Raw genomic sequence first — 14,283 nt, forward strand, 5'->3', positions numbered from 1 at the left:
AAATTGCATGAGCGGAGGGTGCATACGCATGATTGGAAACCAGGCGATAAGGCCTGGCTGCATTGTCCACATGCACCGTTGGCTACGTCCCCCAAGTTGTTGAGACCTTGGAGGGGACCGGTGGAAATTGTGCGGGTTGCACGACCCCAGAGTATACAGATTAAATGGGGGAAACGCCGTTGGTACGTGCACCCCTCCCGACTGAAGCCCTATGCGGCACCGTGTGACCCCGTTCTGTGCCGTGACGACCGGGCGTGTGATGTGACCGTCGACTCGGGGAGGGAGGTGTCGCAGGCTGATCCTCACGTGTCTCCACCTGACCCACCCCCAGGTGCCTCGGGCTTGACGGCTGCTGACCGTCGAGAGCCTGAACCCCGGGGCACGCACGGGTCCTCGTTGCCTGGCCGATGTCTTCCTGAACCGCCGGCACCACCGGACGTTCAACCGCGTCTGGTGCCGTACGACGGACCGGCAAGGCGGACTCGGGCTAGGTCTCAACAATTTTCATGAAGACGTTTTTTCTCTACACCGAGCTCGCCCGGTGTTCCCCTCTGCCGGGGTACTGTCCCGTTGTAGGGACGTTCGGAAGAAGAAGGGGACACTGCACGAGTCGAAAGAAAAAAAAAAATTTTCCATTTATTTTCCTTTTTGCATATACATTGCTATTGTCACTCGCCGGTTTGTATATATTGTTCTATTGTCGCGGTGGCATTGGTTGAGGGTTGCGGATGGTAGTGTTCGCGTCGTGTTGTGTTGTTAAGTTAGTTGTTGTTCTTGTTGTTGTGTTGTGTTACGGGGCACACAGGGCGGTTGGTATATTTTTATAGCAGCCGGGTCGGCTGCGAGCTATGTGGTAGGGGGTGATGTAGTGGTGGTATTGACGTGCGCCGACTGTGACAGTGATGGATCACGGGGCGGCGCGGGGTGCGGGGTTGGGCACGCGTTGTGGGCGTGGTGTGGACGCGCGCGCCGGGAGTGACAGATGACGGGGCGGCGCGGCGTGGGTGGTGAGGCACGATGAGATGTGGGAAAAGAGGATCGTAGCCAGCGCCCGGCGATTGGTCGAATAAGTGGGTGCTCGCAGCGACGTCCGCAGGTGGGGTATAAAGGGGGACGCGCGGGAGCACTCGGGGAGAGTTACCCAGTTGAAGACCCGAAGACGGAGCTGAAGACCTAGTGCCCCGAGACCCCTAGTCCCGCCGTCCTTGTGGGGACCGGGGCCCTGTGTGGCTCGGAGGCGAGGCTGTGGGACCCGGGGTCCGACGCCCCCGTGGGTCGGGCTGGGGACCCACAGTCGAGACGGATACCCCGGGCACGGAGTGTCCCGAGTAGCTCAGTGGCGTTAGTCGCCGAGTAGCTAAGTGGATGTTGGTCATCCGAGTAGCTCAGTGGCGTTAGTCGCCGAGTAGCTAAGTGGGTGTTTGTCACCCGAAGTACTAAGTGGATGTTGGTCATCCGAGTAGCTCAGTGGGCGTTAGTCGCCAAGTAGCTAAGTGGGTGGTTGTCACCCGAGATACTAAGTGGGTGTTTGTCACCCGAGATACTAAGTGGGTGTTTGTCACCCGAGATACAAAGTAGGTGTTAGTCACCTGTGAACGAGTTTGATAAAATAAAGAGTGTGTTACCCGTGAAGTCGTCTCCCGCCGAGTTACTACATTACACATGCGTAATGACTGACTCAGAGACACTAAGAGTAGGAGGCACTCTATTTATTCATAGTTTTCACAGTTCACAAGAGTAACTACAGCTCCCAGTCAGGACAGCTAGCAGACTGCCTGACTGACGACGCTGAGAAGGTGAAGACGGCGGCAGACTCCAGCAGCACGACGAGGGGATCCCACTCCAGGTGACAGCCCTGAGCTGCCGCTCGGGGTCCCCTTTTATCCTCCCAGCGTGGCCTCGCTCCGCCCCAGCCACGCCTCTGTGGGGGACCTCGGGGCTGTTGCTGGAGAGGCATCCCCGTCGTGCTGCTGAAGTCCATCGTCGCCATTCTTATTGTCGTCTTCACCATTCTTCTCGTCGTCGTCTCCGTCTTTTCCATCTCGGGGCGCCACCAGTCAGACAACGTACCAACTGTTGTTACTAAGTAGTGTCGCCGATAATAGATGGACTAAATATTAAGTGTGTTAATCCCAATGGTGCTCGTTAATAAAGAAGTGCCTCCAAATCGTATCGTCTCCGAGTTAATCACTACACATGTGACAGTTCACCAGCATTGATTCAAGCAATCCTGACTGATGATGAGACATATCAAAACGTATCTGGAATTTGCTTGCACTGAATCAATGCTTCTGAAATGATGCACTCCCAAGAGTCCGTTTGACAATTGGGTGTTGTAAAAAAAATATGTACGTGCAGAAAAAAATATGAAGGAGACATTTGTCTGCTTATCTGTTTTTTTTTCAGGAAATGTTTTTGGTCACGCGCTGCTAGATGAAAACCCCTCCGACCGGTTCGGCTTCAAATTCCGATGCCCTGCGTGGAAACGTCTTTACTTAGATGTGCAGTTCACGTGAGGGGCTGGCAGTCTTGAAGAACACGCGATAATATTTGCTCTCTAAACTGCTGAAGAGTAGCGCTAGCTCAGGGGTAGAGATCGGACTCCCGAGTCTCCACAGGAATAAAGTCCCGGCGTCTCAGACCAACTCGAGCTGTCTCATAGACGGGATGGGACATCAGCTGCCCTTTCTCGTCGTTATCGGTTTCGTTATGCTGGTGAGTGCGTTAATCATGCATACACTTTATTAAATAAAAAAAAGATATAAGTAGGACTCTATTCTATGTTTCCACATAATAACACACACTTAGTCTGGCTTTCCAAACAAATATCAAATATCACCAAGCAATATTTCTTTAAATCAAACTCTGGATTAGTTATTTGCGCTGTTTTAAATGTGTACAGTTCATTTCTCATGCGATATGTATTCATGGCCGTTGAAAGGTTCTTTGTAGGTCCTGCAGGGAAAAAAACCTGAGGCTGCTCTGCCCTTTCTGAGACCTGGAGCCCATGAACACTGCCTTACCCACAGTGTGTACACTTACAAGCACTTTGCACATGTACTTGTGTGAATACACTGCTGGATGAGGACTGCTCCACGCCAAGCATGTCATGAGGGTTATCTGACCATACTTCACCAATGTGATCAGTGCGAGTTGGTGACTGCGATACATTGGAGCAGAGCACAGTTCAACAATGCACTTTGCTGAAATGCCCTCAGCTGGCAATGTAGCCCCTCAGAAGCCTGCAGGACATTGTTCATGCCTGGTGGTCGCCAATCCAAGCACCATCCAGGCTCAATCCTGGTTGCTTCAAAGACATTGGTGCATTCCTGGGTGATTTTCTATGCATTTGTACGTATCGTTATCTTTGTACGTATAGTCATACGCAGTTATGTATATTATAGCTGTATATATGGGGTGAGAGGGTTTATAGTGGAGTTTTTTTTACCGAAAAAACCTAAGAATAAGAATATGTGCAGCATACCTGTGTTTGCGTGGGTAACTTTAGAGCACTGCAGAGATATAGTGGTTGGCGCACTACGCTCATAACTGGTCACCTAAGTACAGTTTCTAACCGCATCCAACATCAGTGATGAATATCTGAAGCGATTCTGCGGCTTCCCTTGGTCAACTTAGCCTTTAATGAGTTACTTGAAGCAGGTGTACCGAACGGCTTACGCTTACATACAGAGTACACCCCTTTGGTCAATTCACTGCTGATTGACAGCCTCCCCCAGGTCGTGTGGGTCATGTGATCATAATTCATGCTGGCCATTACTGGTTGGTGAAGGCGCCATACTTCTGTAATGACAGAAATTAGGAAGCAATCACCTCAAGCAAATGTGCAGCCAAACAGACTTCCAAGAAGTCGGCCAAGGCCTCCTATTGGTGTAGTGAGGTCCCAAGCATCACTAGCCCTGGCCACTTCTTTATGACCCTTGGGCTCACCCATTTCATACCTTTCAAAACAGTCTGACAGACGCTTGTGTTCCACCCGAAACGTCGTGATTTATTTTATTTTATACCTACGTGACTTTTCCGAAAGAACAAAGAGTATGGATTCCTGCAGTCACGAAAGCTTCAAATTCAAGCTGGTTCTTTGTTCCACGACCCTGACGGAATCGGCATTGTTCCTCCTAAATAAGAGGCTCGAGCACTGGGTGCAGCCTCCTCTCCAGCACTCTGCCATAGGCTTTTCCTGGGACGCTGAGGAGTGTGATCCCTCTGTAGTTGGAGGACACCCTCTGGTCCCCTTTGTTAACAGTGGGAATCCCGACCCCAGTTTGCCAATCCACAGGTACACTTTGGCCCTTTCTGTAAAGTCACGTAGAAAGAAAATAAATTAAATAATAATATAATACTACATTTCGATTGCAACACAAGCAACCATCATCAGGTAATAATGGATGAGAAAACAAACATAGCAAACTGAGAAATATAATGCAATACAACCCAGAGAGTCAGCTAACACAACAGTCAACATCCTACCTGGTTAATTAACGTTCTTCCAAATAATGCTAAATTTGAAAGAAAGACAAAACACAGACACGGAGACACACAGACAGACACACAATTAGAGAGAGAACACACACAGACACACAGAGAGGTACACACACATAGACACACAGTAAGACAACACCTCTGTGTCGTGGGCTTAAATAGAGGGAGGGGGGGGGTAGAAAACAATGAGAGAGTTGTGTGGAATTCCAGCCCATAGTGGCCGGAGAAGAAACAATAGACTTACAAAACAAGTAAGGAGAAAGCAAGTTTAGTAAAATTAGGAAGTGTAATGCAATGTAACCAAGAGAGTTGGTTAACACACAGTTAACGCATAGCCTGGTTGATTACGTTCTTCCAAAGATTGTTAAATTAGAAGTAAAGTGTGAAACAAACACGGCAAATCCCCCCCGTGAGGTGGTTCAAACTAGATTTGAAGCTTTCGTGACTGCAGGAATTACTCTTTGGTTCTTTCGGTAAAGTCACGTAGAAAGAAAATAAATTAAATAATAATAGAATACGACGTTTCCATTGCAACACGTGCAAGCATCATCAGGTACGAATGAATAAGAAAACAAATATAGCAAACTTAGAAATATAATGCAATACAACCCAGAGAGTTGGCTAACACAACAGTCAACATCCTACCTGGTTGATTAACGTTCTTCCAAAGAATGATACATTTGAGAGAGAGAGATAACACAGACAGTTTGCTTACTCATTCATACGTGGCTCACTGAGCCTCCTCAAGGGCTCGTACTACACCCACATATAAGGGGTGTCAGCGATGGTAATACATCGCACGCCGTGCCTCGCTAGAGCCGGCATTACCCAGTGACATCTGCGATGTCTTCCCGCAACTGTTGCAAGAGTAGCATTATGGCCTGCATGAGATGATCAACTCGGTCCGCCCAGGGCCTCCTTCTCTCGCCGGGTGGAGGGCTCTCAGATGAGTCGCTCCTCACCTTTTGCCATCTTCTTACAGTTCGAGGAGCCGTCCCGACTCTGTCTGTAGATCATGCTGTCTCCAGATCATGGTGCTGGGAGTGGAGGCGCATTATTCTCTTTTTTCACTGGGATCTCGGTCGGGGTCTTTTCAATGACTGCATCGAGGCATCTTCGTGATCCCACCACTGCCACCAGTTGTAAGCATTTCCTTGATGATTGCCAGCACCTGAACCGACGTACGGGTGCCATTATACGGGCAAAAAAATATATAGCTGTTCCCCTGACGGCATTCCATGCACCCCTGGTCCGTAACAATTTTGATGGGAATTTAAATACTCTGTCCCTAGCCAACAAGCAACCGTTAATGTGCTGGACACAGATTTTGGTCTCCAACTGTCCCATAATTTCCATATATCCCCCATTTGCCACTACGTAGGATGATTGTTAAGGTCGCAACCACTGGGCTTTGTGTGGAAGCATATCAAACACATGCAGGGATATAATAGTCGCTGACGCTCACGTATCTATCAGCATCTGTACCTCAATTCCTTCCACCAAGCCTACTCTTCTCTTTGCCAACTTGTGCCATTGTGTATCTGAAGCCAGCCATCGTGGTGGTGAAAGTTCGCATGTGTAGTGAGTCCAACTGAGTCGCAGACGTTATCTTGGGAGCAACACTATTTATTACGCAGCTTTAACACAACATTACACAATCTACACTGGTCTCGAATGCCCATCTAACCACGCTACGGCAGAACTAGACACTTTTCTCAATCCCGCCCCGGACGACAAGCTGGGTCCCGGACCGCGTGGCTAGAGGCTTCTTCTCCCTGACGTGGATCTTCTTCACACCAGCACACAAAGAACCCTGAGCTCCTCACGGGGCCCCACTTATATCCCCCTGGGCTGGGGCTGGGGCTGGCTCCGCCCTTCGCCCCGCCCTCCTTCCAGATCTCTCGAGCTCTTTCTCGAGGGCTCCTGAGAGCTCTTTTAGACCACGTGATTGCCCAGCGGTCCCCGTCCACCGGTGGCCCCCCTCCAATATCATCCGGTCACGTGTCAGCAGGTCAACCAGCGTATCATGCCCCAACATAACCCTGGCTGGCTGACACTCCCTCTCACTCCTTCACCGGAAGCCCACACCGCACACTGCTCGTGGTGCCTCCGTGCTGACCAGCGCTTACCCAAGCGCCGCTAGGGCTGGTAATACACCCCTTAAGCGGGCTACACATAATGTTAACACATTATCCGCTGCGGCTTCGTAAGCCCGGCACCACACAGTGACAATCACAGTCACTACATCACCCCAGCTCCGTAGCTTCCGGCCGTCCTGGCTGCCAACTCCCCCCCAAGTAAGCAACCGACATATAATCATACAGAACATAACAACAAGTGTGCTCCAACAAACATAACAATGCAATAAATTACCCAACCCAATTGTACAATATATATACACACAGGAAAAAAAAACGAACGAACCAATAATCGCGCCACACGAGATCCCAACAATCATCATGTCCCACCCACAACGTGTAACAACGCCCGTGAACTCGATGGCGAGCAGGATCAGCCAAATACTCGCCACGACTCACAGGAGCGTGACAGCCCATGACAGTGTGGGAGTGTGCAATGCGCGGGAATCACGCGAATCGAGTCTTTGAACGAGTCCATGACGCCGGTCCTCCAGACGGGTTGAGCTCGACCGCCCTGGGAGGGCCGGGGGTAACAATAAATCGACCCGATGAAGCCGGCTCCTCACGAAGAGCAATAGGCTGGGTCGTTGGGTCCTTGGCGTCCCGAGCACGCGAGGCCGACACGAGCGGCCACGTGTGAGACATCAGTCGCGCAGCGCCTGGGGGCGGAACAGAAACAGCAGATGCACGCACCAGCTCGTCGGGCACACCCGGCACTCGCCCCCTTCGATATGGAGATGAAACAAACTCACACGGCATGATAAATGGCTTAAGACGAGGGGGTGCACAAACCAGCTCCACTTACCAAACCGAACCTGGACACACTGCAGCCGCACAACCCGAACCACATCAACCGGCCCTCTCCAAGGTTGCAGAAATTTAGGTGACGTGCCCACTGGCACCTGCGAACAATACAACCAGGCCCTGTCCCCCGGCGACCAATCGCAGAGGGAAACACGGGCACCTTTGTGCTGCTCGTTGGCAAGCTGTCTGGCCCGAGAGTTAATACCGGCGGCTTTCCGCACCTCAGAAAGTTTTCTGATCATGAACAGAATCCGGTCAGAAATTTTGGACACCTTCGGGGTAGGCGCGGCCTGTAAGTGGACATCGATGGGAGGATCATACTCTCTACCATACATCAAAAAGAAGGGAGAGTAGCCAGTGGACGTGTGAGCGGTCATCCTATAAGCAGAAAGAACCGCAGGAATATGCAAATTCCAATCGACCTGCGACTCGCTGACCAAGTGACTCAACATGGAGGTCAGAGTGAGGTGTAGGCGATCGACCATGCCATCCACTTGCGGGTGGTACGGTGACGTGCGTACCTCTTTCGTCTCCAGCAGATCGCAAACCTCATGCTGCAGAGTGGAGGACATTTTTTTCCCTGATACGTCAAGAGGCGCTCAGGGGCACCCTTATCCAGAACAAAGCCATTAAGGAATGCAACAGTAATAGCCACAGCCGATTGATTAGGGAGCGGCCAAGCCATAGGCCAGCATGAGAAATACTCAACGCCCATGGGTAAGTATTGTTTCCACGCGCGGAAGCGGGAAACGGCCCGAGAATATCGAGGGCAACAATTTCATATACCCGTGACACCTGGATGGATTGCAGAAGAGGGCAACAGGATCTCGCCGGTGGCTTCCACCAGGCACATTGCACTGAGCCTTTAAGTAGATCCTCAACGTTGGAGGCCATGGCCGGCCAATAAAAATCCAATTTAAAAGGGGCCAGCGTCTTCTGCACTCCGAGGTGCAACAGCCGTTTATGCACAGACCACACAACCTCGCCACGCAGGGCGGTAGGGACATCAGTAGCATAACAGCGCAATCCTCCATCCCAGTACATTGGCAATCCTCCCCGCAGCACAAACGAGTTAACACCCTGCGGAGCCGTACCATCGGTGGTCTCCCTGACACGCCGGAGCAACTTAAGGAGGGATGCGTCCTCCACTTGCCGGCGTCCCCATTCCTCATAGTCCAGCCCCAAAGTTGCATCCCGTGCAACAAGGACGTCGCCCATCCCACCCATCGCGTCCGCGGCAGACGCAACGAGAGGGGAGGGGGAGGTCGAGCCGGTCGGTCGACAACGACCTGAACCAGAAAAACAAGTGCACTCTCCGGGTGCTGGCAATCGCGATAGGGCAACGGCGTTCGTATGGCGAGAACCCCTACGATATGTGACATTGAATGAAAAATCCTGCAGAATTTCGAGCCAGCATGACAATTGACTGGAGGGCTGGTCGACACGCAGCGAGTATTGGAGTGCCGCGTGATCGGAACACACCTCGAAGTGGCCGATATTGTTGCAAAATAACCACAATGGCCAACAGTTCCCGGCGAGTTACGCAGTACCGTTGCTCAGCCGGAGACAGCACCCTGCTGCCATGTGTAACCACGTGCTCCACGCCATTTATGACTTGGGATAACTACACTTGGTGTCACAACCAAGTCCTTAAAAACCTTGCGTCCGCCCTGGAGGACAAGCGAGCTGCCACCAACTCCTTACCACCCCCAGCAGCATCACACCCCTTACGGACGACCTTTGTCCGCGAAGGGGCTAAACCACCGAAGAGCGGCTCTACACCATCAGAGCGAGACCAGCTGCGCTTGGCCCGCGACTGGAAAATGCTAGTTGACGTTGGCCGGCAACTTGTGTTTCCTCCGGAGATCGCACCCACCACCCTAAGACCTGACATGGTGCTCTGGTCCCGTTCGCTCAAGAAGGTCTTCATCATTGAGCTCACAGTACCTTGGGAGGACTCAGTAGATGAGGCTTATGAGTGAAAACATCTGCGCTATGCCAATCTAGCTGCCGAAGCACGGCATCATGGCTGGAACACAGAAGTCCGACCAGTGAAGGTGGGCTGCAGAGGTTTTGTGGCAACATCTACAACCAGACTGCTTAGAGACCTGGGAATTAAGGGCCAGAGCCAGCGTTCGGTAATCAGAGCTGTATCGGAGGTGGCAGAAGGCAGCAGTCAGTGACTCTGGATGAAGAGGAAATACCCCAGCTTGGCCCCGAAGTGAGAGGGCCAGGAGGTATGCGGTCAACAATGCTTGACTCAGGGAGGAGGACGCACCTGCCATGCATAGTCCCATGGGATGTTGGCTATCAACAACAAGGCAACTCCTATGACTAATTGGGCATGGGACGCAAGCGTAGGATTGATCACCCTGTCGCTGGCCCCCTTTGGGGAGGGTGTATAGTGTGAAAGGCCGAAACACCCTAGGAACCAAAGGTACACTACTGACGATGCGCTCCCCAAATTTCACCAGGCTCACTGTTCATGAACTCTTGGAAGTGCTTGCACAAAGGATAGTAACATGTCATCCTGTGTTCTTGGAATCGCACCAATGCCGGTATTACTGGTGTCTGTGTCCAAAATTAACGGCAACAAAAAGTCGGGATAACGCAAGGTAGGGGCCCAAATATCGAACAGATTTTTGGAGATGACATTTTTGGGGCTTGAATTTGAAGTCGGCTGTACGCATATTAACGAAAACATCTCGCAGGTGATCCAAATGCTCATCAAACGTGCGGCCAAAAACGATGACGTCACCCAAGTAGATTAGGCACGAATCCAACTGGAGGCCCCCCAAAACCAATTCCTCAACCTCTGATAAGTGGGTGGCACAGAATGGAGCCCCATCGGGAGCTGGTTAAACTCCAACAACCCTTGCGGTGTTCAAAAAACCGTCTTGGGCCTTGAGGTCTCGTCAAGCGGCAACTGGCAAAAACCCGACAAAAGGTCAAGAGTGGAAAAGAATCGCGCGCCCACCAGAGCATCCAACGAATCATTCATAAGAGGCAGGGGGTATGCATCCGCGACAGAAACTTTGTTAAGATTTCGGAAATCGACACATAAATGCAGACTGCCATCGTGCTTCTTAACAAGGATGATCAGAGCACCCCATGGACTATTAGACAGCAAAATTATATCCGCAGCCAACATTTCATCTACCGCCGCACGAACGTGTTCCTTTTCGGCCGGACTCAGGTGGTAAGGATTTTGCCGAATGGGGGCGGCATGTCCCATGTCAATATGGTGGCTCAACAGAGACATGCGACCTATATCAAATTTACTTTTACTAAAAATGTCCGAAAACTCCGGCAGGAGCACTCTCAGCTTCCCCATTTGCCCCGCAGATAAATCGCCGCATTCCGAGCACAGGTTGTCCATCCATGCCTCATCCACAAGCGGAGGTCCGCGAGACCGAACGCCGACCCCGATATTCCCCACGACATCCGCCTCCGGACCCGCCGGAGAAGCATGAGCGATCACGGAACATTCCTGAATAACCGTAGTGTCCGACTCGGCATTAAGGACTTGAATAAACGGTGCCTGATCCCTGGAGACCAGCGTCTGAGCCACTATGAGTGACATCCCCTGACTAAGCTTACTCGAGGGACCCAACGCAATACCATCCCCACAGTGCGCGCATCGAGTGGTTTACGCAATCGAAGGAGCACCAACGTTTGCGCGCCGGGCGGAATCTGCACCGTTCGGCACGCAAGTGCTTGCACCGTAGCATTATCAGAATACATGCGGGTCGGAGACGAAAGAAATTCCATACACCATCCCGATGGCAATTCCAAACAGCCCTCATCGGTATCAATCTTCAGGGGCATTTTGCCGAGAAAATCAGTCCCCAGCAAGCACGGGACAGCCATGGAATGTAACACCCCAGTCGCGAGGGAAGAGGGGTGGGAGGGAGAACGCAACTGGGCAAAATGAATGCCTCCCTCCTTCCAGATAAATTATTGCAGAAAGTTGAAAAACTAGGAAATCACACTTAGGGGCAATTTGGAGCATCTGTTTACCTTAATAAATCAGAACATTCACACACACACACATACACCGGACAAACAACTGCCCCCACAAGCTAAGAGCGTAATCAAAGGAATTCCGGTCCATTGTGAGAAGGTGAGCCGAGGGGAGAGAATTTCAGATATAAGCACGGACACAACACACACAATTCAGTTCTGCAAGTGGCAGGCTCCGGGTATCTGCCCCCGTGACAGGCACATCGATAGGGAGCTGTATCAACAGAAGCCACGAGTCTACGAAGTCAACGGAAATTGAGTCTTGCTGCGGCAAGCTCCTGGGATGGGCCTCGCAATCGACCAAGGATGGCGAGGCTTGCAGAGTAGCGATGTGTCACCGAGTACGAATTCGACGCTGACAGCCGAAGTATCGCTACACGTTTTATTCTACATTGAGCGCCAGCTCCCACTAGCAGCTGCAGCAAGATAAAAAGAGTGACGAGCAATGACAAACAATCAACCTGGAGAAAGGGCGGAAAAGCGCCAAGCATCGACCCAGCGAGCATCGCACTGGACCGGCAGCAGCAGTCGAACTGCGAGCGCAATTGTGCACCGCCAGAGAGCACGGAGCAGGAGACAACGCGCAACCAACGCAACTGGGCAAGAGTGTCGGCCCCGCCGACCTGCCGACAACCTGCGAGCACAACCGTGCATCGCGAGAGAGCACGGAGCAGGAGAGTGCGCAACCAGCGCAGCCGAGCAAGAGTGCTGGCCCCGGCGACCTGCGGACGAGCTGCGAGCGCAATCGGGCACCTTCAAAGACAAGTGTCGTGCCGACTCAGCTCATCCAGCAGCAGACGGGCTGCAGCTGCCACCACGAGAGAGCCGTGTGCATGGCACGACCACACTCACACACCCACGACTCATCGCCCAGCAGGGAACCAAGGCATTTTTGGTACAAGTGTAGTGGGTTCACAAGCGACAGAGACGGTGTAGTCGAGGCACACTATTTATTATAAATTTACACTCAGCACAGGGCAGCATATACAACACTTGAAGGGGTAACGGCCCCTTTACCCGTACTGGACTGGGATACACCCCTAGGCTATTTGCCTAACTGTTCAGATAGGGGAGGCTATCTGACCCGGCCCTGGTCAAGGCACAGGTCAGGACACACAGCCAGACAGACCCGGCTCTTAGAAGAACATCAGCTATGAGGCTCTGGGGCTGCGCCACTGGCTTGTTCTGCCTGGTCCTGAGAAGGACGGCGAGTCAGAGGAGTTCCAGGGCCTATCTACCCGGTCTTCAGTCTTCACTGGTTCTTAGTTCCTTAGCTCCCCAACACTGTTCCCCGAGCCCTCTCGTTCCCCGCCTTTTATACCAATTTGCCACCGAGGGGTGGGGCTGTGTGGGATCCCAGCATCCCCCCACAGCCCCCCAGGGTGGTAACCGTTTGCGGACGTGGATGTGGACACCCCTGTGTGCTTGTCCGTTTCCCTCCCGTAACACCCCTACACAAGAAACGTCCCACCTCGGCGTCTGCTTAATGCAAAGAGTTGAGCAAAGAGACAATACACCCGCACACACATAACGCACATATCTGGACTAATAAGAGTACTCCAAAGTTATCTTTGTGTTGGTTAACTATTATCTGATCGTGAAAAGCATTGAGTTACGTGGATATGGTCGTTAAAAGTATTTTAATCATTATTTTTGTTAATTTACTAACTGTACCAATGAATTCATTGATGAAACTAAACATTTATAAACATCTACGTTACGAATCTACACACTCACAGATATACTATCGTGTTAAACTCATTATTTTGATCACAGAATCTTGCCCGTGAAGTTATTAATGCCTTAGCCAATTGAGAAGCATTCGATAGACAAGCAGGCACACTGCCGCACCCCATTGTTCCAAGACATTTAGTTAATTGCATAAACTAACCAATGATTCATTAAGTTATACCTTTGCTTTCGGGACATTTTTCCTTATTGCTGTTCGTATGAATATTGTCACATACATTTTTAAGGACTTTTTCCCATCGCCGTGTATGCTCACTTTACTCTGAGGAATTAACCGATTGTTCTGTTACCCAGTTTAACAAACGTAATAATTCAGGGTTAAATGTACGGATCAATGAGGACATCTCCAGCAGTACTGTGTTGACATTCCTAGCATAAGAGTTCGCATATTAGAGTGTTATGTTTTTGTTTAGAGATTAAAGTTTCTTAACACAGAAGAGTCTGAGTGGTGCCTTCCTAAGTTAATGTGTAATCATCTTAATTATAAGAACTGTATCCTGCGAAGATCTGAATCTTGCAACCTGACATAAACACTAAAACATAATCAGTAAAAGTTAAAGCGAGAATCATTATATTATCACGATTGATAATACAACCCAGGACAACGAAGCCGAGCTTAATCAGCATACTTACATGTTACATCACACACAAAAATAACAAAAAAAACACATTTCAATCACAAAACAAGCGATCGTCATCCATCGTCCTCCTGATGACGATCGCTTGTGTTGTGATCGAAACGTAGTAGTTTTTGTTATTTTCTTTCAACCTATCTACGTGACTTTACCGAAAGACCCAAAGAATATGAATTCCTGCAGTCACGAATGCTTTAAGTCAAGACCATAGATTTATTTGAGAACATTGTACTCTCACAAGATGGCGGCGGCGTTTGAGTTGAGCTGTGTGAGTGTGAGCTGTGTGTGAGAATGAGTGAGAATGAGCTGCGTGTGAGTGAGCTGTGTGGGTGTTTAATTTGAGATTGGCGGGTGCAGGGGGGTTTAATCGTTTAGTCGGGTTTAATCGTGTGTTCTTTTTCCATCTGTCCATCATCATCTCTTTCCTTCATCTC

The 14,283-nt window shown here is 50.6% G+C and overlaps 1 protein-coding gene across 3 annotated transcripts in view; it reads left to right on the plus strand.

The window, feature by feature from the left end:
- The first annotated feature begins 2,438 nt into the window (after positions 1 to 2,438).
- The window catches only part of LOC144732973 (uncharacterized), a 56,657-nt gene continuing 44,812 nt past the window's right edge, over positions 2,439 to 14,283 (plus strand). For 2 of the 3 annotated variants that reach the window (XR_013588291.1, XM_078614642.1), the window contains exon 1: positions 2,439 to 2,715. Coding sequence is in view for 2 of the 3 variants with exons in the window: in XM_078614642.1 (XP_078470768.1) it covers positions 2,668 to 2,715 (48 nt within the window). In the remaining variant the exon portion in view is untranslated. The remainder of the gene's footprint in view (positions 2,716 to 14,283) is intronic. The other variant, XM_078614644.1, reaches the window with a different exon arrangement.

The sequence above is a fragment of the Lampetra planeri genome, chromosome 45, assembly GCF_965212315.1.
Source record: "Lampetra planeri chromosome 45, kcLamPlan1.2.h2, whole genome shotgun sequence".
NCBI lineage: Eukaryota > Metazoa > Chordata > Hyperoartia > Petromyzontiformes > Petromyzontidae > Lampetra > Lampetra planeri.